Source organism: Rhipicephalus microplus, chromosome X, assembly GCF_043290135.1.
Source record: "Rhipicephalus microplus isolate Deutch F79 chromosome X, USDA_Rmic, whole genome shotgun sequence".
NCBI classification, from domain to species: Eukaryota; Metazoa; Arthropoda; class Arachnida; order Ixodida; family Ixodidae; genus Rhipicephalus; species Rhipicephalus microplus.
The window spans coordinates 507,721,877-507,743,683 of NC_134710.1; the positions used below are offsets into that span (position 1 = coordinate 507,721,877).

General features: G+C 45.5%; 1 protein-coding gene across 18 annotated transcripts in view; it reads left to right on the top strand.

Moving 5' to 3' along the window:
* Positions 1-21,807, top strand: part of CAP (Cbl-associated protein) — a 1,014,121-nt gene that overhangs the window by 645,675 nt on the left and 346,639 nt on the right. For 14 of the 18 annotated variants that reach the window (XR_012887795.1, XR_012887796.1, XM_075881103.1 and 11 more), the window contains one exon: positions 16,420-16,607. Coding sequence is in view for 16 of the 18 variants with exons in the window: in XM_075881103.1 (XP_075737218.1) it covers positions 16,420-16,607 (188 nt within the window). In the remaining 2 variants the exon portion in view is untranslated. Of the gene's footprint in view, positions 1-15,817; positions 15,981-16,020; positions 16,068-16,175; positions 16,200-16,419; positions 16,608-21,807 lie in introns of those variants that run through there. The other 4 variants (XM_075881109.1, XM_037412929.2, XM_075881108.1 and 1 more) reach the window with 4 other exon arrangements.

Consider the following 21,807-nt stretch of genomic DNA (forward strand, 5'->3'; position numbering starts at 1 on the left):
GTTCTCTACTGTTTGAGGCCAGGACGGGAGTACTGCGAACCAAGACATATCGGTCCAAATACCAAGGGTTAGACACAGTATGCAGTGCGTGTGGAGAGGAAGGAGAAACTGCCGAACACTTGATAATGTTCTGTAAAGGGCTTCACACTATAGTTCAGGATGATGGCGCAAATTTTTTCAAAGCACTGGGATTTAGGGACAGTGAGGTCGAAATAGTCTCATGCACAAGACCGCGTTGCCGAACGTCAGCCTAGGAACCATGACCCCTTTCCATATTCCTCTCACAACATCATACCTATTGTAATTCCACAGTGCCCTATTTTTCATCACTGCTGCATTCCTGTTACCTTTAGTCGTCACGCACATTTCGTATTCCCTTAGGTACTCGGTCCCATAGCTTATTCATACGCCCAGATATTTGTATTTATCTGTTATCTCTAGCGTGACCTCCTGTATTCTAAGCTCACCACCTTCGTTATCATTGAAAATCATGACTGCTGATTTTTCCTTACTGAATCTAAAATCTAACATATCTTCCTCATAACCGCCGATGTCCATCTATCTTCGCAAATCTTCCTTGTTGTCGGCCATTAGCACTATATCATCTGCGTACATCAATGCTGGTAGTGCCTGTTCAATGAGTTTTCCTTATTTGACAAAAGAGAGGTTGAAGCCAAGTCCTTCTAATTTCGCCTCCAATCCTTGTAGGTGCATCATAAATAACAAGGGTGACAGTGGACACCCCTGCCTAAGTCCCCGTTTCACCTGTGTGGGCTTGGATACCTGTTTTACCCACTTTATAACTACCTTGTTACTTTTATAGATTTCCTTTAAAAAATTAGTGACTCCATTTTCCACACCCAGTGTGTCTAGTATTCCCCACAAGTCCTCTTGAACCACGCTATCCTACGCTCCCTTGATATCCAAAAATGCTAGCCACAGAGGCCTGAGTTCCTTTTTCTGCTATTTCGATGCACTGCGTCAGTGAGAACAGATTGTCTTCCAACCTCCTGTGTTTCCGAAACCCATTCTGCAGTTCCTTCAGCACCCCCTCATCCTCTATCCATGCCGGCCGTCTTTCCTTTATAATCTGCATCGCCAGCTTGTAGACCACTGATGTCACTGTTAAAGGACGGTAGTTGTTAATGTCATCTTTGTCCCCCTTTCCTTTATAAATCATGCTCATCCTGCTAAGTTTCCGTCCATCAGGGACTTCACCATCGATTACAGTTTTGCTCACTGCCTCTCTCAAAGTCTGTTTAGACTTCGGACCCAATGTCTTTATCAGTATAATTGGAATGCCATCTGGGTCTGTTGGTGTACTACTTGGAACCCTCTTCTCAGCCCTTTCCCACTCTCGTTGTGAAAATGGAGGCATTGTGTCACTTGATCAATCCCTGTCTATTGTGGTGCATAAGGCACTTCTTTGTTGAAGTTTTTCTGTCACCCTTGTTCTTATATATTCAATAGCTTCGTCCCCTTCTAGCCTAGCACCTTGAGATGTAGTTATAAACCTCTGCTCTAGATTTGTTTAATTTCTTTGGGGGTTTAGATGGTTCCAAAATTTTGCAGCTGCCTTTCTGTTCTTTCTATGTACTTCTGCCAGCCACTGAGCACCCTTTCTTCTAATCTTTTCATTGATCAGGAGGGATGCTTTCCTTCTAGAGCTTAGAAAGATTTCCCATTTTCTTTAAACATAATCTGTCGGTTCACCCCGTCGCTTAGCATGTCCGTGTTCCCTAGAGGCTTCCTGACGTTTTGCTATGGCTCTCTTAACTTCCTCATCCCACCAACTTTTGGTTTTGTATCTTGTTTTCCGGGATGACTTCTCACGTGCCTTAGCAAGCTCTAGCCCAAACAGTCTAGTTAGATTTGTGTACATCCACACAGTTTTATTATCGTCAGCCTCAATTTGTTTAGAAGCAATTTCTATTTGCATTTCTGAATGAAAATTTTCCTGTAGTTGCTCATCTTGTCTCCTTCCCACTTTCGCTGCACTTCCGAAACTTAGCTTGATACGTTTGTGATCACTACCCAGACTTCTGGAGCCACTTTCATCTATGTGCATTCCCCTGAGCTTATCGTACATACTATGTGACATCAGTGCGTAATCTATCGTTGACTGCAGCCTTCCTACCTCCCATGTTATTTGCCCTTCACCCTTCTCGGTACTGTTGCAAATGATCAAATCATGCCTTTCACACATATCCATGATCATTTTGCCTGTTGAGTCAGTATGCCCATTTATATCTTCTATGTGCGCATTCATATCTCCTATATAATTATTTCGCACTCTCCTCCTCATTCCTCAATTTCCCTTGATATACACTCCACCATTGCCTGGTTTTCCTCTCTGGCTTTCGCTCCCGTCCACAAGTACACCAAACTAAGGAGTGTCATCTGCCCAGCTACTTTCCCTCTTAACCATAAATGTTCCATGCATCCCTGCTTGACTCTTTGCCAACCCACGCACTTATGTATAAATGCACCAATTCCACCCCCGGCCCTTTGTGCTGCCTTCTGTTTTATTGCAATATTCCCATACGTAGTCCGGATTGCAGGGTGGTTGCTCCATGTCCCGAAGGTGTGTCTCCACAACCCCATGTACCATCAGCTCCTCCTGCCTCAACTGTTTTTCTATCTCTTCCCACTTTAACCTATTCCTGCCACCCTGCATGTTAATATAGCCTACGTCTGACTTAGCTCGGCCCTTGTGCTTACGTCAATTTTTTCTCCCACGGACTTCGTGTGACTTGAATATTTGTGCCCCTTTAGGTCCGTCTTTGGCTACACTGTTGGCCTCAGCGCTCTGGGTCCCCCTAAAAAAGCTGTGGCTTGGTGACCCATTCTGTTACCGACCCTCCTACCCGTCGCACCACTGTAGTGAATGCCATCCTGTGCAAAGGGATGAGCGCCGGGCTCGTACACGTCTTGTTTAACTTCCATTACGCTGTATCCGAGTTGCCGGCTCAAGCCCTTGATCACACAATTGGCCTCCACTACCCTCCTTTCAATCCCAAGAGGCTGCCTCCAGACCTCTGGAACTGTGCATATAGTCACATGCACACTCCCAGAAGTTTCTCGGAGCTTACGCATCCCATAATCTAACTTTCTTTGAAGGTTCTGATCCTTGCCCTTCAACACATAATTGAGCCCAGAATGAATATAGACTAGATTTTCGCCCTCTATGATGTTTTCTACAACCTCCTGAGCTTTGACCAGTGCATCCACCATGCTTTTCGCTGACTGCCTCCACCCTGACTCTCCCATCTTCCTTCACTATCCTGAAGACGCCATCCCTAACCCTGGCCACGTTAGAGTCCCCCACCAATAGGACCCTTCTATGCTCCAATCGCTGGCTTCCTGTTTGTGATGGCGCCCCTGTTTGCTTCACCTGTTTCTCTCTCTTGTCGGTCCTGTGTTTCTGCCCTGCTTGAAGACTGCTGCGCCACCTAGCTGTATGTTCTCGGAGCCTCCGTGCTGTGGCCAGACACTGGGCTACTCTTATTAGCTCGCGCCATGGCTTGCCATGGCGCTGTAGTCACCTGGCTGGAACGCTGCTGGAATGTAATGTTACCAACCATTTGAGCGCCCGTACCACTACAAAGCCACGCAGGTTCTTTTTTTCTACGATCTTTTTTCCGGTTTAGGTACGCCTTCTATGCTTGTAAGAATGTGTGCAGTTCAAAATTTTTTTCATTGTTCCTGTACTTCAAAGTTTCTTTTTGTCCTGTCTTGAATCATTACGCAATTGTTGTTTTTTATCATTTACGACCACTAAGGAGAAGCTAGTGGTAGTCCTCAGTGAATTCTGCCAAAGAGCGTATAATTTGAATTGCGTTTGTCAGCGCTGCACTAATGCGCAAAAATAAATTATTTCTACACTAGATGATAATAGGGGGAACGGCAGGCGTTTACACACGCGCAAACAAACCATCAGTATTTAAACTCTTTCAGCGTGCATTATTAATTAAGTAAATAATTTATTTATTAATACTGTAAGCTATCAGGGATCATCCAGAAGTGTTTATGCAAACTGTACTCACGAAGCGTCCATACAAAGAAGATGCATGAAGACAAGACGGGGCACCACTGTGTAGAATGAACACGCTCTGTCGCTAAATAACAAAAAAAAAACAAGTCAAGTTGTGCGACGAGTACATCGTGGAGAAATAGGTGATGCAATAAGAAAGGCGTCCGCATCAATGGTACAGTGGTCACAGTGCTCGGTTGCTGACGCGAGGCTCGTGGTTTCGATCTAGGCCACGGTGATCTCATCTTGAAGAACGTAAAGCGCCAGGGGCCCGTGTACTGTGTCAGTGCAGGCAAAAAAAAAACAGATTGTCGAAATTGCGGCAGTCATGCAATGATGCGTGGTTTTAGAACGTAAAAGCCCCAGATCATAATTAACACTAACAAAGAAAGCATATAAACGACACCACCAATATGGATTTGAATACCTCTGTGGTATCCGGCATAGGGATGCGTTTTACACATGAAAGAGTCAGCGTCTGCCTCTTGCGCATAACTCATGCGCAAGCCGTCAGCTTACATGAAATACGTGCTCCCTGCATGCATTCAGGCAAAATTAACTTCAAAGATGTCCAAGCTTCTATAAGAAGAAAAAAGTGCCGCCATATCCACGAAGTGAATGATGATGAGTGGGCCAAGCTCTGGAGGAAAACCTGGTAAACCATGAATCTTCCGTACATTTTGCCTACTCGATTTTATTACAATGCTCCCCCTAGCGTACGTCGCCGCACTAAATCGAACGATTGCCTTCCACCAATGACACGTGCCATATGTGACATCATTCCTATTTTATAACATCTCGCATCTTTCATCATCAACTACAAGTACCGCCGTCTAGTTTATAACATCTTGCATCTTTTCATCATCAGCTACAAGTCCCACCATCTAGTGAGCACTGAAACAACTAAACGAGAGGTGGCTACATGCAGGAGACGGAGCCGCCATCTAGTGAACACTGCAAGAACTAAACGAGAAGAGGCGACATACAGGAGATGGTACCGCCATCTAGTGGACACTGCAAGAACTAAACGAGAGGTGGCTACATACAGGGGACGCACAGCCCACGCATTAAGGAGCTTCGCCCCTAAAACTCGCTAGCTTGCACTTGTTTCCGGGTGTATCAGGGCACCACACGCGCCTTGCGTAGCGCGCTTCGCATACCGTCGAGTTGTGGTGGGGAGGCGCTATGGCGGCGGTCGTAGCAGACGACGCGGCTGTCCTCACCCTCAGTGGAGCGCGCGGGCATCAAGGCACCCTACGTGGATGAATGGATGGATTAGATGGATTGATGTGGCTGTACCCTTTAGATCGGGCGGCGGCTAACGCTACCTAGCCGTAACACTTAGTGAACCACGAACTAGATTTATCTTTTTTTTCCTTTAAATAGTGAAGCATAGGACTGGTAATTTGCAGTGAATGGTTTAGTTTTCACTCATGCCTTGACTTTAGCCACCAATCAGATAACTTTCTTCTAGTCGATTCTACCCGCTTAAAGTCTATTTTTCTCTCCCTGTCCCCAAACCCCAGTGCTTTGAAAAACTCTGCGCCATCATCCTGAACTAAAGAGTGAAGCACTTTACAGAACATTATCACGTGTTCGGCAGTTTCCTCTTCTTCTCCACATGCACTGCATCCCGTGTCTACCCCTTCCTATTTGGCCCGATATGTCTTGGTTCGCAATACTCCCGTCCTGGCCTCAAACAGTTTAGAACTACCCCGAGTATTATCACATATCCTTTCCTTGGCAATTTCCTGCTTAAAAGTTTGATAGATCTCTAGTGCGGACTTCTTAATCATGCCGATTCTCCACATGTCAGTCTCCGTTTCCTTCACCTTCTTCTTAACTGATAGTACTTTTTGGTTTGGCCCCCTGCTGTTTTCTAAGTATTTACCCGTCAATTTTCGGGTTCGCTTCCTTTATTTTGTATCGACATTCTTCATGTACAAGTAGCTGAAAACCTTCCTAGCCCAACGCTCCTCCCCCATTCCTCTCAATCGCTTCTCAAATTTTATCTTGATGCTAGCTTCCCTGCCTTCAAAGGATGTCCATCCCATATCACCTTGTACTCCCTGATTAGGTGTATTCCCGTGAGTTCCTAAAGCAAGCCTACCTATTCCAAGTCGCTTAATTTCTAATCTTGTTTGAACTTCTGATCTCATGCACATGACCGGATTGCTGAACATCAGACCCGGAACCATGACCCCTTTCCATATTCCTCTCACAAAATCATACCTATTGTAATGCCACAGTGCCCTATTTTTCATCTATGCTGCATTCCTGTTACCTTTAGTCGTTACGTATATTTCAGGTTTCCTTAGGTACTCGGTCCTATTGCTTATCAATACGCCCAGATATTTCTATTTATCTGTTATCTCTAGCGTGACCTCCTGTATCCTAAGCTCTTCACTACCTTCATTATCATCAAAAATCATGACTGCTGATTTTTCCTCACTGAATCTGAGATCTAACCTATCTCCATCATTACCGCAGATGTCCATCAATATCTTTGCAAATATTCCTTATTGTCGGCCATTAGCACTATAGCATCTGCGTACATCAATGCTGGTAGTGCCTGTTCAATGAGTTTTCCTTGTTTGATGAAAGAGAGGTTGAAGCCAAGTCCTTTTCCCTCTAATTTGGCCTCTAATCCTTGTAGGTACATCATGAATAACAAGGGTGACAGAGGACACCCCTGCCTAAGCCCCCGTTTTACCTCTGTGGGCTTGGATACCTGTTTTTCCCACTTTATAACCACCTTGTTACTTTTATAGATATCCATTAAAAGATTGGTGACTCCATCTTCCACTCCTAGTGGGTCCAGTGACCACAAGTCCCCACAATTCCCCACAAGCCTTCTTGAACCACGTTATTGTACGCTCACTTGATATCCAAAATTGCTAGCCACAGGGGCATGTGTTACTTTTCTGCTATTTCGATGCACTGCGTCTATGAGAACAGATTGTCTTCCAACCTCCTGTGTTTTCGAAGTCAATTATGCAGTTCCCCCAGCATCCCCTTATCCTCTATCCATGCCTGCAGTCTTTCCTTTATAATCTGCATTGCCACCCTGTAGACCACTGATGTCACTGTTATAGGACGGTAGTTGTTCATGTCAGCCTTTCCTTTATTGATCATGCTCATCCTTCTAAGTTTCCATTCATCGGGGACCTCACCATCGATTATTGTTTTGCTCACTGCCTCTCTCAAAGTCTGTTTAGACATCGGACTCAATGTCTTTATCAGCATAATTGGAATGCCATCTGGGCCTGCTGATGTACTACTAGGAACCCTCTTCTCAGCCCTTTCCCACTCTCGTTGTGAAAATGGAGCCATTGTGCCACTTGATCCATCCTTGTCTATTGGGGTGCATAAGGCACTTCTTTGTAATTTTTTCTGTCACCCTTGTTCTTATATATTCAATAGCTTCGCCCCCTTGTAGTCTAGCACCTTGATGTGTAGTTATAAACCTCTGTTCTAGGCTTGTCTCATTTTTTAGGGAGTTTTGATGGTTCCAAAATTTCGCAGCTGCCTTTCTATTCTTTTTATGTACTTCTGCCATCCACTGAGCCTCTTTTCTTCTAATCTTTTCATTGATCAGAAGGGATGCTTCCCTTCTACAGCTTAGAAAGATGTCCTATTTTCTTTCAATATCATCTGTCGGTTCACCCCGCTGCTTAGCATGTCTGTGTTCCCTAGAGGCTTCCTGCCGTGTTGCTATGGCTCTCTTAACTTCCTCATCCCACCAACTCTTGGGTTTGTGTCTTCTTTTCCGGGATGACTTCTCACGTGCCTTAGCAAGTTCTAGCCCAAACAGTCTAATTAGATTTGTGTAGGTCCACACAGTTTTATAACCCTCAGTCTCAATTTGTTTAGAAGCCATTTCTATTTGCCTTTCTGAATGAAATTTTTCCTGTAGTTGCTCGTGTTGTCTCCTCTCACTTTCACTGCTCTTCCAAAACTTAGCTTGATACGTTTGTGATCACTACCCAGATGTTATAGATGTTATAGAAGTTTGTGCGATCAGGGCACAGATAGGAAACTGCAAAGTCAGCATTGCATCAGTGTATGCGTCTCCTCGCAAAAATATTTCGATCGAAAAGTTTTTGGAAGACCTGTGTCATCACTGCCCAGCTCCCCGCATCATTTGTGGTGATTTCAATGCGCATCACACGTCATAGAGGGACAAGAGTTCGGATGCACGTGGACGTTGTCTGGAAAAGGCTATTGATAAGCTAGACTTATGCATTGTGAATGATGGCAATGTCACATTCTTTAGGACCCCAGTTTGTACAAGTATTATTGACTTGAAGTTGCAATCAAGTGACGTTCAACTCACGTGTTGCACAGCTCCGGACAGAATGGGCAGTGATCATTTCCCTATATTGAACAATGTTGCTGGCTACCATTTGACGGTAACTAAATCCTGCAAAGTGACTGATTGGGATCGCTACTGAGAGCATCTAGATCACCGATCGGGGGATATGTTTCAGGATATGCTGGTGAGAAAAGCGGCTGCAACCACTATGCTTAAGCTACCTGCACATTTTCCAGCTCCGGACTTAAAGTTCCGTAATTTGTGTGCGGCCAAAAGAAGGGCAGAGAAAAGGCTTATGCGAAGAGGTGGTGAACCTGCTAGCAAAACTCAGCTAAAGAGACTTAATGCAGCAATACGGCGATATAGCAACAAACTTCGGAAGAAACAATAGGCAACGTTTTGTGAGAGTTTAAGTGTATTTACTCCACTGTCAAAGATTTGGCAAGTAGAAAATAGGGTCGGAATCACACCCGAGCCTTTGAGGCCGTTTATTGCCCTCGCGTTATTCAAAGATACATCAATGCCCTCTCTAGCCGAAGAGTTTGCTGACGTGTATGTAATTGGAAGAGAAAGTGAACTACCTTACCAACTTCCGCATCATTCTACATCTGCCATCGACGCACCTTTCACGCTGCGGGAACTTACGTCAGCCATAAGTTGTCTCCAACGACGCTGTGCTCCTGGACCTGACGGAATTACAAACCAAATGTTCTCAAATCTGCCTGCAGGAGTGAAGAGGAGGGTTCTGATTCATTTTAACTATGTTTGTGAGTCGGGAAACATTGCTCAAGTCTGGAAAATGGCCTGGGTCGTGCCAGTGCTGAAGCCAGGTAAAAACAGAACATAACTTGCATTATACAGACCAGTATCACTAACTTCGTGCGGTAGCGAAGCTGATGGAGAAGCTGGCGCCTGTGTTCGGCTGACATGGTGGATGGAAAATCACAAGGCCCTTCCAGCATGTATGACTGGGTTTCGGCAATGGTTGAGTGCACAGGACAACATCTTGGACTTGGTGAGACACATAGAACACCAACGATCATACGGCTTTTTAACTGTCGCAATATTCCTGGACGTTTCAAAGCATACGACTACGTGTTCCAAGGTGCGATAATTAGTGGTCTTGCATCTATGGGAATAACGGGGCACCTTTTACGCTTTGTTCAGGCGTTTCTTAGTGGTCCCTCGATGCAGGTGAAGTTAGGGACAGTGCTCAGTAGCTCAAGGAAAATCACCAGAGGAGTGCCACAGGGCAGTGTCCTGTCTCCAATGTTGTTCTACGTGGCCATGGCTGGTTTACCTAATGCTGTCAACACTGTGAGCAAGGCAGTACAAATATCAATTTATGCCAACTACATATGGATCTGGCTGTCTGGATATCAGCATAAGCGATTGGAAATGATTGGCCAAATAGTTCTACTTTCAGCACAAACCTATCTTGAATCTATTGGACTAACAATATCAGCTGAAAAGTCTCAATTCATGCTATTCCCAGGTATGCGAAGATGAGAAACAAGGATGAAAATATTACTTCTTAATACATAAATTAAACAAGTTAAATACATGAGATTCCTTGGAGTCACACTAGACATCAGGATGAATTGGCGATGGGCAGTAGACAAGACAATGTCATCGCTGTCACCTCATGTAAACATTCTTCGAAGGATGGCAGGAACAAACTGGGGAAGCCACTCAACATCAATGATAAAGTTACACGAGGCATTGTCAATCGTGTACTTTTCCCATTGCCTTTGATCTCTCCGAGTGAGTCACAGTACAAACGGCTGGAAAAACTTCATCGTAAAGGCCTCAGAGTTGCTTTGGGAGTGCCAAAGTTTGCAGCGAGCATAAAGGTGCTTCGTGAAGCTCGTCTTCCGCCGTTACGTCTTCTCGCCTCTCAACGACTGCTGACACAGCTTTGCCGTCTTGGCGAATCAAGCCCAGGACGAGCACTACTCAGTCGCCTTCGGCGACGCACGGAATCGCGAGTTTTCGTGGCCCTCAACACCCTTCGCCATCTTATCACCGATTTTCCCAACAAAGACAACTTCGACAAGACCCACCTTGGTCACATGAGGATGTCGACTGTCAGGTTACGATTCCACGGTTGCACAGCAAGCGTTCCACACCCACAGCAGAAGTACGTTCTTCGGTACTTGAATATATTGAACAAAAGTACGCCTATCATTTGAAAGTTTTCACCGATAGATCAGTCGACATAGTGCGCGGAGCAAGCGCTGCAGCCTTTGTGATCCCGTCTCTAAAGGCGTCCTGGGCAGCACGACTCGAGTGCGTTGTATCATCGACAGCATGTGAAAGCGTGGCAATTCAGGCAGCCCTGAAGAAAGTTAAACTTTGTAGGCAGCAACAAGTCGTGCTGTTTTCGGACAGTAAGCCCGCTTTGCAGTGGCTAAAACATGGATTGCTTTTGGATTGTTGTACTCAAAGATCACTGCGAATCCTTAAAGACTTGCGTGACATTGGTATAAGCATTAAGTTTCAATGGATTCCATCACATGTGGGTATAGCGGGTAATGAGGTGGCTTGCCCGGAATGCTCTGGAGCTTACACCAACGAAGAAGGCTCCCAAAGACAATCAGCGTATTTTACGAGAGGCTGTCAATAAGCATTTTCACTCGTTATGGCTGACGCCTCACCAGCCATGTGTGACACAAGGGCTATCAAGGGAAGAGGCTTGCTTGCTTCATCACATACGAACGGGATCAGCGCATACACCAGCATGGCTCCACAAGATCAGATTCTCCGCGACGCCCTGGTGCTCGAAGTGCAAGGAAAACTGTGATATAGAACACTATTTGCTTAAATGTCGCGAGCTTAAGAAGGAACGGCAAGGTTTATTTGAGGAACTGCAACAGTTAGGCTCGCCATGTGACAGCGTGACTGATATTGTGTTTCCGCGTGGTTCCTCAATCTTCAGGAAACAGGTATCACAACTTCTCTTGAAATTTTTGATTGCTACGGAACTCGCATGTGACTGGTGATAAGTGACAATTATGTTTGGGGTATAATTCAGCGAGATAGAGTACCGGAACAATACTGCAAGTGGAATAGCACAAAGGCCGCCGTCTTATGCAGGATTACGTCGCACTATGCACGATTTTTATTTTAAAAGCCTGCTCGTGCTTAGTTAAAAAACAAATGGGATTAGCTACAACAAGCAAAGAGAAAACCGGGCGGGGCAATTGCCTGCAAATTATGCAAGGCTAGATCCGCCGGCTACCTACAACATCCTCAACCTCAACCTCACATACCCAATCCTCTGGAGTCATATTCATCAATGTGCATTCCCCTGAGCCTATCATACATCCTATGTGACATCAGTGCATAATCTATCGTCGTTTGCAGCCTTCCTACCTCCCATGTTATTTGCCCTTCACACTTCTCAATACTGTTGCAAATGATTAAATCATGCCTTTCACACATAGCCATCATCAATTTGCCTGTTGGGTCAGTATACCCATCTATATCTTCTATGTGCGCATTCATATCTCCTAGTATAATTATCTCACAGTCTCCTCCTAATTCCTCAATGTCCTCAATTCCTCCACCATTGCCTGGTTTTCCTCTCTGGCCTTTGCTCCCGTCTACAAGTACACCAAACCGAGGAGTGCCACCTGCCTAGCTACTTTCCCTCTTAACCATAAATGTTCCTTGCATCGACGGAGGAAGGAAAAGGTAAGGAGAGGTCCTGACGTCACTCGTTGTGAAGCCGCGATGAAGCCAGAAGTCGGCCATATTGACTAGGGAAATTCTCCTCTCTTGTTTACACATGAATGCGAAGCAGAAGGCGCGACTCCCTCTCCGGCTCGGAAAGCACGTGGGCTGCGCAGCGCGTGTGTCGTGACGATCCGAAACTAATGGAACGGGGCTCATCACTTTGAGCCAGCAGGACACATTCAGCGAAATCGCTTCGTCCGAGTAATAACAGGGAGTAACAGCCCGCCGACAACGAAGCAACTACGAGAGAACGCGCGCTAGATGCACTGACAACGGCGAGTGCTTTCACGTCATTAATTCAGCAACTGTACAGACAACACGATCGGTCGTGCGCCTTCTACGGTTGCATTCCGCCCCGCGACTTACGCAGCGTCCTGCCACTGTGTCCGTGTTCCGCGTGAAACTCACCTGCGTCAGCATTCTGCGACCGTGGTGACTTTGAGCACGGTGCTAGTGACAGTTGAGTGTTTGCTGTTACGTTGAGATTACATGCAATGCTGGTGGAGAGTGTACCAAGCGGAACAGAAAAGGTGTTTTAATACGCACATGCAAGTTGTTACTGTACACACACAACACGAAACTACGTATGTGCACATGGTCCTCACGGCGTCTTGCTGGGCTCAACAGCGCCGTCCGTTGTCACAAGCAGAAGCACTGCTCAACCGTCACTGACCTGCAAGGCGTTCGTCGTCATTCAGCTTCGTCATGGTGCCCAACGCCATTTCACTGAACACTAACTGCTTCATCCGCCGCACGACACATGGATATGCACTTGTTCTACGCACTGTTGAAACCCCGTGATGGACAAAGGGATTTGTAAACGTTGCTAAGAGTAATGTAACAGCCAGAAGAACACTGCGTAACCATTAACGCGGCGCAGAGCACAGATATTGTCCGCCACGGCTCAGCACGAGACCTGGGGAGGCACACATTCCGCCGCCAGCCGCGGCCGCTCATTGCTAGACCAGCTTCACTGCGCAACACGTAACCATAACAACGCCGCCATTGTGCCTACTGACTATGGCCGCCATGATGTCATTTCCGCCACATTTTTTACGCCTTGCGCCGGCTGGGCATGCCCTCTCCTTACCTTTTTCCTTCCTCCGTGCTTGCATCCCTGCTTGACTAGGGTTGCTAGCCACACTAGCTTGACTCTTTGCCAACCCATACTTTTATGTATGAATGCACGTATGGATGAATGGATAGATAGATAGATGAATATGGCTGTACCCTTTAGATTGGGTGGTGGTTAGCGCTACCAAGCCGTAATTCTTAATGAACTAAAAACTAGATTTGTTTTTTTTTTTTCATAAAAAGTTAGGTTGAGCATTTGTACTTTGCAGTGAAGGGTTTAATTTGGCTTGACTTCTTGGAGATTGCCTAAAAGAAGCTAAGTAAGCGCGAAAGCAAACGATTGCGCGCGCCCCTACGCGGCCACTCCTCGAAGGCTTCAGTGCGCTCCGTAGGCGCCGCTTGCCGCTCATCGCACTTTCCTATTCCAGCCACTGTGCCCCTACATTTAACTTTTCAGGGTATACTAAATTTAACTTTTCAGGTTATACTAAAATATTTACACGTATTCACAGCGACGACCAATCGCCAAAGTTAGTCGTTCTGCTGCACCTCCCACCCCCCAACCCTAAAAAAAAAACAAAAATCCTGGGTAGCCCTGCGCCGAACGTTTACAGTTGGTGAAGCTGAGTATAGCGTGCCTCTGTATTAATGCGCACTGTGAATTTCACCTTTTCGACAGTATGAGGTCTCAAAACTAGTTCAAGTCTAGCGTAGTTGGACGAAAAATGCATGGGGTAAAAATAGCGGCTGTTCTAAGGGGCCTTGCATGGATATTATTGTTAAGGGGGTGGTGACGTGTGACTTAAATGCGTGTACTTGTTAATATATATATATATATATATATATATATATATATATATATATATATATATATATATATATATATATATGTGTGTGTGTGTGTGTGTGTGTGTGTGTGTGTGTGTGTGTGTGTGTGTGTGTGTGTGTGTGTGTGTTTATTGTGTATATATACAAGTTATATTTCTCAAAACAAAATGCACTAACGCCTGCCTACATTTTTCACACTTAACAAAAGAACTACACCTATAATACTCAACATCGTCATAAGTTTTCTCGCTTGCAACGGCGTTACGCCAATATATCTTTAGGAAAGCAGTACAAATTAAGCTGGCGATACAAAACGAGAACTGGTTATGGTGAATTTATGCAGAGTAACAGACGGGCTATGTATACTATACAATTGGCACTCTTTAATATGTTCAAGATAACCGCTTTTGCATAGGAGTTCTTGACTAGGAGGTGCAGGCGTTCTTTCTGCTTGGCTCCTTGGCTCGACCTCCTGGAGATTGCCTAAAAGAAGCTAAGTGAGCGCGAAAGCACGCGGTTAAAACAAGAAAGCCTTTCAGAAAGCATTAATTATTATTTTCCGCAAAACTGGCATGATAAAACTAACTCATCACTGACATAAATGTTGTGACAATAATAATTATAATCGGGTTTATCATGAAACAATCGAGCGCATGTGGACTTATATGAGGAAGAGTGCTCTGGATATAGAAACTGCCGACAAAACGAGCGCATGATTCATTCGCGGTTTTGATACTTCCCTCTTTATAGTTCGCCAGTAGCCACCTATGATGTAGCGCAGCTCAAAGCACTGCTTGAGTGAAAAGCTAGGCGGATCCGTGCAAATTCCGATTGTACTACATGTTTATTTTTTGTCGGTAGGCTCTTGAAACATTGAATGTCTTGACGCAATTTCTGCGTGTCTGCATATTTACTCGTGCACCATTGCGCTTAGCAGGTGTGCATACAGAGATAAAGGCTCTGAAACATACTAAACGCGCTAAAAACAAGCAAATACGCGATTTCGCGGGCTACTCGCACGCGCTCCCAATGCAGACGCGCCTGAGATCTTTTGCCCTATGCGACTCTAGCGCCGCCGCTAGTGTCACCCGCTAGAGAATCAGTCAATATACGGCGCGGCCGCCTCGTTCATTCCGCTGCCCACTTGTAGTCCATTGTAATCTTAGTGCGTACGTTTCTGTTATCAAATCCCCAAAGAATTTTTCCAGGACGAATTGCTGTCCTCAGGAAGCACTAGAAAAGACGTTTGCAGGTCTCATGACTTGTTTTCAATACTTTCTACTAGAGAAATTTGAAGACGACGTCGGAACATCGAGTGTTGTATAATTAATAAGAAGTCGTCCCACTCAAGCAATCAGCTCTCCGAAGGTGCGGTCACCGGCTGTCCGGCTCATTGCACCAATTTGGACAGCAATTTTACGTGCACCCACCTTTGAGGAGAAAATGCCGCGGACTTGTTTTGAGTAGACGCGTGGCTCTTTTTGCCTCCATCGAAAATGCCGCGACGGCGTGATTCAATCCTGGAATTGGTGGTGCTTGGAACTCCTTGCGCTTTGTTGGCAGCCATTCACACCGTCTTTAACTAAAACACGAGATTTGGCAGCGTCTGGCAATGTTTTCGTGACCAGCAACTGCGAGAAGAAACGCATGATGCATGGCTTTATCTGGCGAGCCAAACGGTGCAGTAGCAAAAAGAATGAAGAAAGCGTACAAAAATGTGCATAGTGAGCGAATTTTAACTTATGAAAATATGAAAACAATACGTGCAGAATCGCGAACGAAGCACAGTTTATATATAAAGAATTTAAAACATGGCGTCTTAATGCCACGTGACCCTTTGCCACCGTTTGCCTTCAAGCAAGCGTGTTGTTTGACTATACCTTTATATGGTGACTCTCTGACTTTTTCAATACGCGAATGAAGGTGGGTGTAAACAGGTGGTTCGCGATTAGGTGCGGGATTGCTTGTCGAACTCGCAGTAAACATGCGCAGGTAAGTAGTTCAGCTTGATGACGACGCATTCGAAGATATGCATCGCAGTGGCCGCGCTGTCGTCGGCCTGTAAAGACTGTATGCCTGGTAACGTTAGTCGCTCGACCTCACTTTCAGATAGCAGAAATGCTCCACATTTCCTTGTAATGCCTCGACCTGCGAGCACTGTATGGAAAGCCTTGCGCTGGGGCTTGCTACGAACTCGTGCGCTGGTAGAAGGTGTCTGTTGCTACAATTATTGCTAAGTGTCGGTGCTTGGTGCACCGCCGCGCCGGCGTTCACGACTGCGTGCTTGGCGATACGTGATGCTCGCCTTGCAAAAATTTTCCAACGCGTCTCGTAGTTAGGCGCTCATTGCTGTCGACTTCCGTGCACGATGCGCTTCGGCCACGAGTGTGGAAGTTTCGCGGCCGTCAAGAATGCTCTATTTCCCGTGCAGTATGGAGCCCGTGGTCGAATGACAACAGCGGGGTGAGGATGGAGCCAGCAGCGAACGGTGCTGCGCTCAAGGTCAGTGCTGAGGGCGCAGCGTCGCACGCGACTGACGTCGTCAATGGCAGCGTCACGCCGGGATACCGGCCCGTCAAGTTTACGCCTACGGCGCAATTGGTGCACAGTCCGATGCAGGTAGGTTTGTTTACAAACGTTTTTTTTTTTTCTGTGTTGATATGCACCGAAGCGTAGGCGAGATTAAATTCACAAGTGCGTGAAACCAAGTGCAACAGCTTGGCTTCAGGCATTTGTCTACGAGCTCACCGTTAGAGAGTGAGTTGTGCACGATAACTTGTTGTCGAGGAAGAACAGTTGGTCCCCAATATTGTGACCATTGAGATATTTGTTTGATGCTATGTTGCTGTCTTTACCTGGGAGTGCATTTGTTTGTACACAGTAATTTTGTTTCAGCGTGACAAACTGGGAAGGTACTTGATCTTTGCTTCCAAGAGTAGAACACACTGTGGGCATTGCCTTCAACCATACCCCAAGGAAAGGAAAGTTTGTGTACGTAACATTGGATGTTTCCAATCCTAGAATGCCTAGCTAAAGTGAGTTTTCTGTAATAAGTTAGTGGGCTCACTGGGGTCCCCTACGTCATAGTTTCCTAACGGTACGCTAGAGGAAACTCTGGTGCTAGTGTTTATGGGAGTTTCAACGCATGGCACTTCAGGCGGCATGGAAATGGTGGCTAGTATATTTGTTTATTTATTTATTTATTCATTCATTCATACCCTCAAGGCCTTTCGGCATTACATAGGGGAGTGGGTTGCAGGGGGGAAAGAGAGACAGCAGAAATAACAAATGAACACAATTCATAATTAGTACAATGTTTGCTAATCATACTATGTTAGCTGTGTATGCCGAATATTGCACTCAACCAGAAAATAAATAATTAACAAATGTGTGAATTGTTGCTTATACTGTATAAGCTGTGTGTGTGAAATGTATGAAAAACTGCAGATTCATTTGAAATGAGATGATGAGATTGACAGGAGCAGCAATAATGGTATGCCATAAAAAAACTGTTGAGGTGACATTAGTACCCACAAACGCTTATTACTGTACAATGTGATGTAATGCTTTCGAACTTTTTCATTGTTAATAATACTGACAATATCAGCCGGGAGGTCATTCCAGTCATGTGATGTACGAGGTATAAATTATTCTGAAAAACATGTGGTGTTACACACACAAATTCTAACTTTGCATTGATGATTGCTTCCTACTTTCGGCTTCGTTTGGCACCACGACGCCTGGAGCCGCTATGTCACAAGACGAAGCTCAGTAAACGTTCAGCTGTCTCGCTTCACCGCCTCAGTCTTTTAGGTTCACTAATTCAAATCAGCTGACAAAGTTAGCAACCGTCAATTATTTAATCCGAAACAAAACCAAAGCTCGCCAATAAACAAAACCACGAGTGTCTTCAAAGCCTACAAGCACGAAGACTAGGTGTCTATGCACTACCTTTCGTTCCTATGGGGGCTGAATGATTGCAGCGCCAGGGTTCAGGAAACTCTATGCCTTACCTGATGCCGGATGTCGCATGTGTTGTGGCACCACCAGTAGCTAGAATGTAGACGGTTGCTTAATTTAGGTGTTTGTGCAGAACTGCATTCATGAATAATTGTGTGATGGATGCTTTCCAACTCTACAAAAATTATGATTTATGGTGTAGTACTTTTCACACTAGTCTGGAATTTTTTGCATGGTGTTGTCATATGTACAGCGGTGAGCACTCTCAGAGTGAACACACAAGCGCGTGGCCACGCTTCAAGCAGCGCCAGTTAGCTGGTGCGGGTGTGCATCGAAGCGTAGCGACGCACGCGCACACACAGCAGCTAGTTTATGTCGTTGACTACAATGCTTGAGCGCACCATTCCGTAGTAGCATAGTGCTGGTCTCGCTTGTCTGTAGTACAGCAAGAGTGGCACGCTCGCGTGCGCCTGCGCCACTTGGTTTCGATGCGCGGCCACGCTGGCTGCCCTGGCGCTCCACAGTTCATTGCCACGCTGAGCCGTGTTCACCCTAACAGTGCTTTGATTGATTGATTTGTGGGGTTTAACGTCCCAAAACCACTATTTGATTATGAGAGACGCCGTAGTGGAGGGCTCCGGAAATTTTGACCACCTGGGGTTCTTTAACGTGCACCCAAATCTGAGTACACGGGCCTACAACATTTCCGCCTCCATCGAAAATGCAGCCGCCACAGCCGGGATTTGATCCCGCGACCTGCGGGTCAGCAGCCGAGTACCTTAGCCACTAGACCACCGTGGCGGGGAAACAGTGCTCACTGCTGTACTACACAGAAATGCACTTGACTCTTGACAGGGTAAACGGTAATGCTAATTTACCCAGGACAATAAAAAAAAAGGTAACTTCTGCGAGCTAGGTGCGTTCACCTATATGTGCATGTTGAGCAAGGTGTATGCAGCTTTGCTGTTACAGTAAAAGCTCGTTTATCTGGACCTCGTTAACTCAAAAATTCAGTTAACTTGGACTCGCGGCGTGGTCCCGGCAAAACTGTGTATATTTCAATGAGGTCAAATTCGCAGGGATTTAGCCGCGCACCGGTTATCTCGGACCACTTCAGAGAGGGCTACGGGACTTCAGAGTCGCGCGATCTTGGCGGCTTGGAGGCTCAATGACCGTTTGCCGTAAACGACGGCAGAACCGGAGTTTTGGAGAAACCGAAATCGTGCGAACTGCAGCAGAATATGACGATGATGATAGTGAAATGGAGGGAAGTGGCTAGGTGGCACTACTCAACGGAAGCGCTTGGGCCACCGGTGCATCTAGTGTCTACTAACAGCTGCTCGCTATGCCCATGCTACGCCTACTGGTGTACTACTTAGTGTCTTGGTTCTTTGTGTTGTGACTTCGCGTGTTGCGGCTGTCTTTGTGCGCGTTGTCGCCGCCGTTGCTCTTCATGACGACCGTCACAGGAGTTAAGCAGCCAGAACAGCCAGCAAATGATCTTGAAAGAAAGGTTATGATATTGAAAGACGTGATGAGCGGACGCGACGTTGCCCCCGAAGCCCTCGCTGTTCTCGAGGAGTTTTGCGTTTGTTCTTGCGACATTGAATGTGCGCACCACCACCTGATGGGATTAAGTAAGATCGTTCTGTCAGAAATTTTGTCGGCGAGGCAGGCAAAAATAAGGCACTTTTTTGAGAAATAAAGGTTTGTCTGTGCCGTGTACGTTTTCCTTTTGTTTTCATGGTCCGTTCGATAATTCGGAATTCGGTTAACTCGGACATTTTCTCCGGTCTTGTGAGATCCGAGTTAATGAGCTTTTATTGTAGCTAAATAAATTAGGTTAAAGGACCCCCGACACCAACTTTGGAAACTCGAGATGCTTGTGTTGAAAGTCCTGCATGCGGGGGACTTCTGACCACTTAGAAGTGATGAGCATTGCCTATAATGTATTTTAATTTGGTTTTAAAGTAATATTGCATGTTCATTCGAGTATTCTGGTCCAATCGACATTTTCTGCAATTGGTAGTAGATAGGGAACGTGGCAGAGGTATTGTCGACGTTAAAGAACACTTGCAGGGTGCGCTCAATACTGCGACTGACACCCGGCGAGAACTATTGTTCTTCACCTTTCTCGCTCTTTTATCGGCTGCACCCAAGGGGGTTCTGGCTAGTTCTGGCTTCGTACCCCAGGAGTACTTTTTGTTTTCGGAGGGGGACACGCTCCAAGCAGCCACATTGTTTCATTCTTTGCCGCCTGAGGGTCCCCACATTTTAAAACGACACGTTCAGCATTATCGAAGCTTGTGTTTATTGTCTCAAGAGCTTCCCTGCTGTGGGGCACTAGTTTCTTGTAATATTTAAACAAGCATTTCGTACCAACGTGGAATCGTTTTGAATAATGATGCTAGCATTGTTTATACTATGTGTTAGAGCATTTACGATTCGATTTCGGCATTATCAGAAGAAAAGCTACAAATTAAAGTAAAAAAAGTCTCAAACCAAACTTTTGCTCTTAGGGGTACTTTAAAAACGCACTGAAGACAATCAATACTTGTGCTAGTAAATTTGCAGAAAACATTCTTTTCTGAAACTTTGTTGCTGTCGTTACTCGTGCGAGTACATGATCGAACTGCACACAGAATTAGTGCATACAAGAAATGTGGCACATATTTGTGATGTATGTAAATTGCAGCACATGGGAAAATAAGTGATTGCGAACTTATCAAAGCTTATGTTGAGCGGCTAATGATTGCAAAGCGGATTCTTTTTTTTGCATTTCTTTTAAGATTTAAAAAGCACTACTTTCGTCATGCATGCATTTTACGAGTGTCTGAAATTACTGCCGAGTTAAAATTACTGCCGAGTTAAAATGTTACTAACTTCTCCTGAACGACGTGCTGCTGAAGATCTCCGTTTGCGCTACTCACGATCATAAGCCTCAGGCACACAAATAGGATACGACAAGCTATATTCAGTGCGCAAAATGACCTTCCTTTGTTGTGCACTTCCAAACTAACCTCCCTGTCCTTCCTTATTTATTCCTCCTCCTCCCTCCACAACCAAAATGGCGCATCACAATTGGCTGCATTTCACTGCGAACAAATACGATGCGCACGTGCCCTGTGCAAAACAGCGCAAACTGACCATAACATGTGCTCAGGCGCCATTGTGTGGCTGCGATGACAATGCATCTGACTCCTCTGATGGGAGTGCTAGCACCGCATATGCAGTTTTGGTTTCATGTGATTACAATGCACAATCTTTGTTCCCGTTTTCACTTTCATTTTTCTTTTCCCCCCCTTCCCCCTTGCATATTCGCCTCCAGCCAAGCTCTTGTGTTCTTCTCTCTACTGTACTCCAGTTGGGGAACTGAACAACTCGAGGAGAATACGAAGAGATGAATGCTTCTTATTGCTTTTTTTTTTTGCTGATAAAACTGGCCCTCTCTTCACCTATAGGCTAGGGGTGAGAGAGATATCGACATTATGTGCAGAATTTTTTTCACTTATCTCTCTTTCTCCCTCCACATAGCAATTCGCATTCGACTTGCTTTGAGTCTTTGGACGAAAAAAGTTTTTTTCATTTTGCTTTCTCTTGTTCACCTGAATGCCCCCATCAAGACTATAATGTTCATTGCACAGACCCGTCTTTGTCGCTCGCTGCGAGAGTTCGTCTTAACTGAAGAGGCCCGTTACGTGGTTCGTCATAAACAGATTTTTTTCGCATTGAGAATATTGGAAACGAAACAAACACTCCCGTGTTGTTCGTCTTAAGCAAGAATTGGTCTTTAGAGAGTTCATTTTTATGGGAGTTCATTGTACTTTCCTTTTCAATTATGTGCACTTAGTGGCATAAC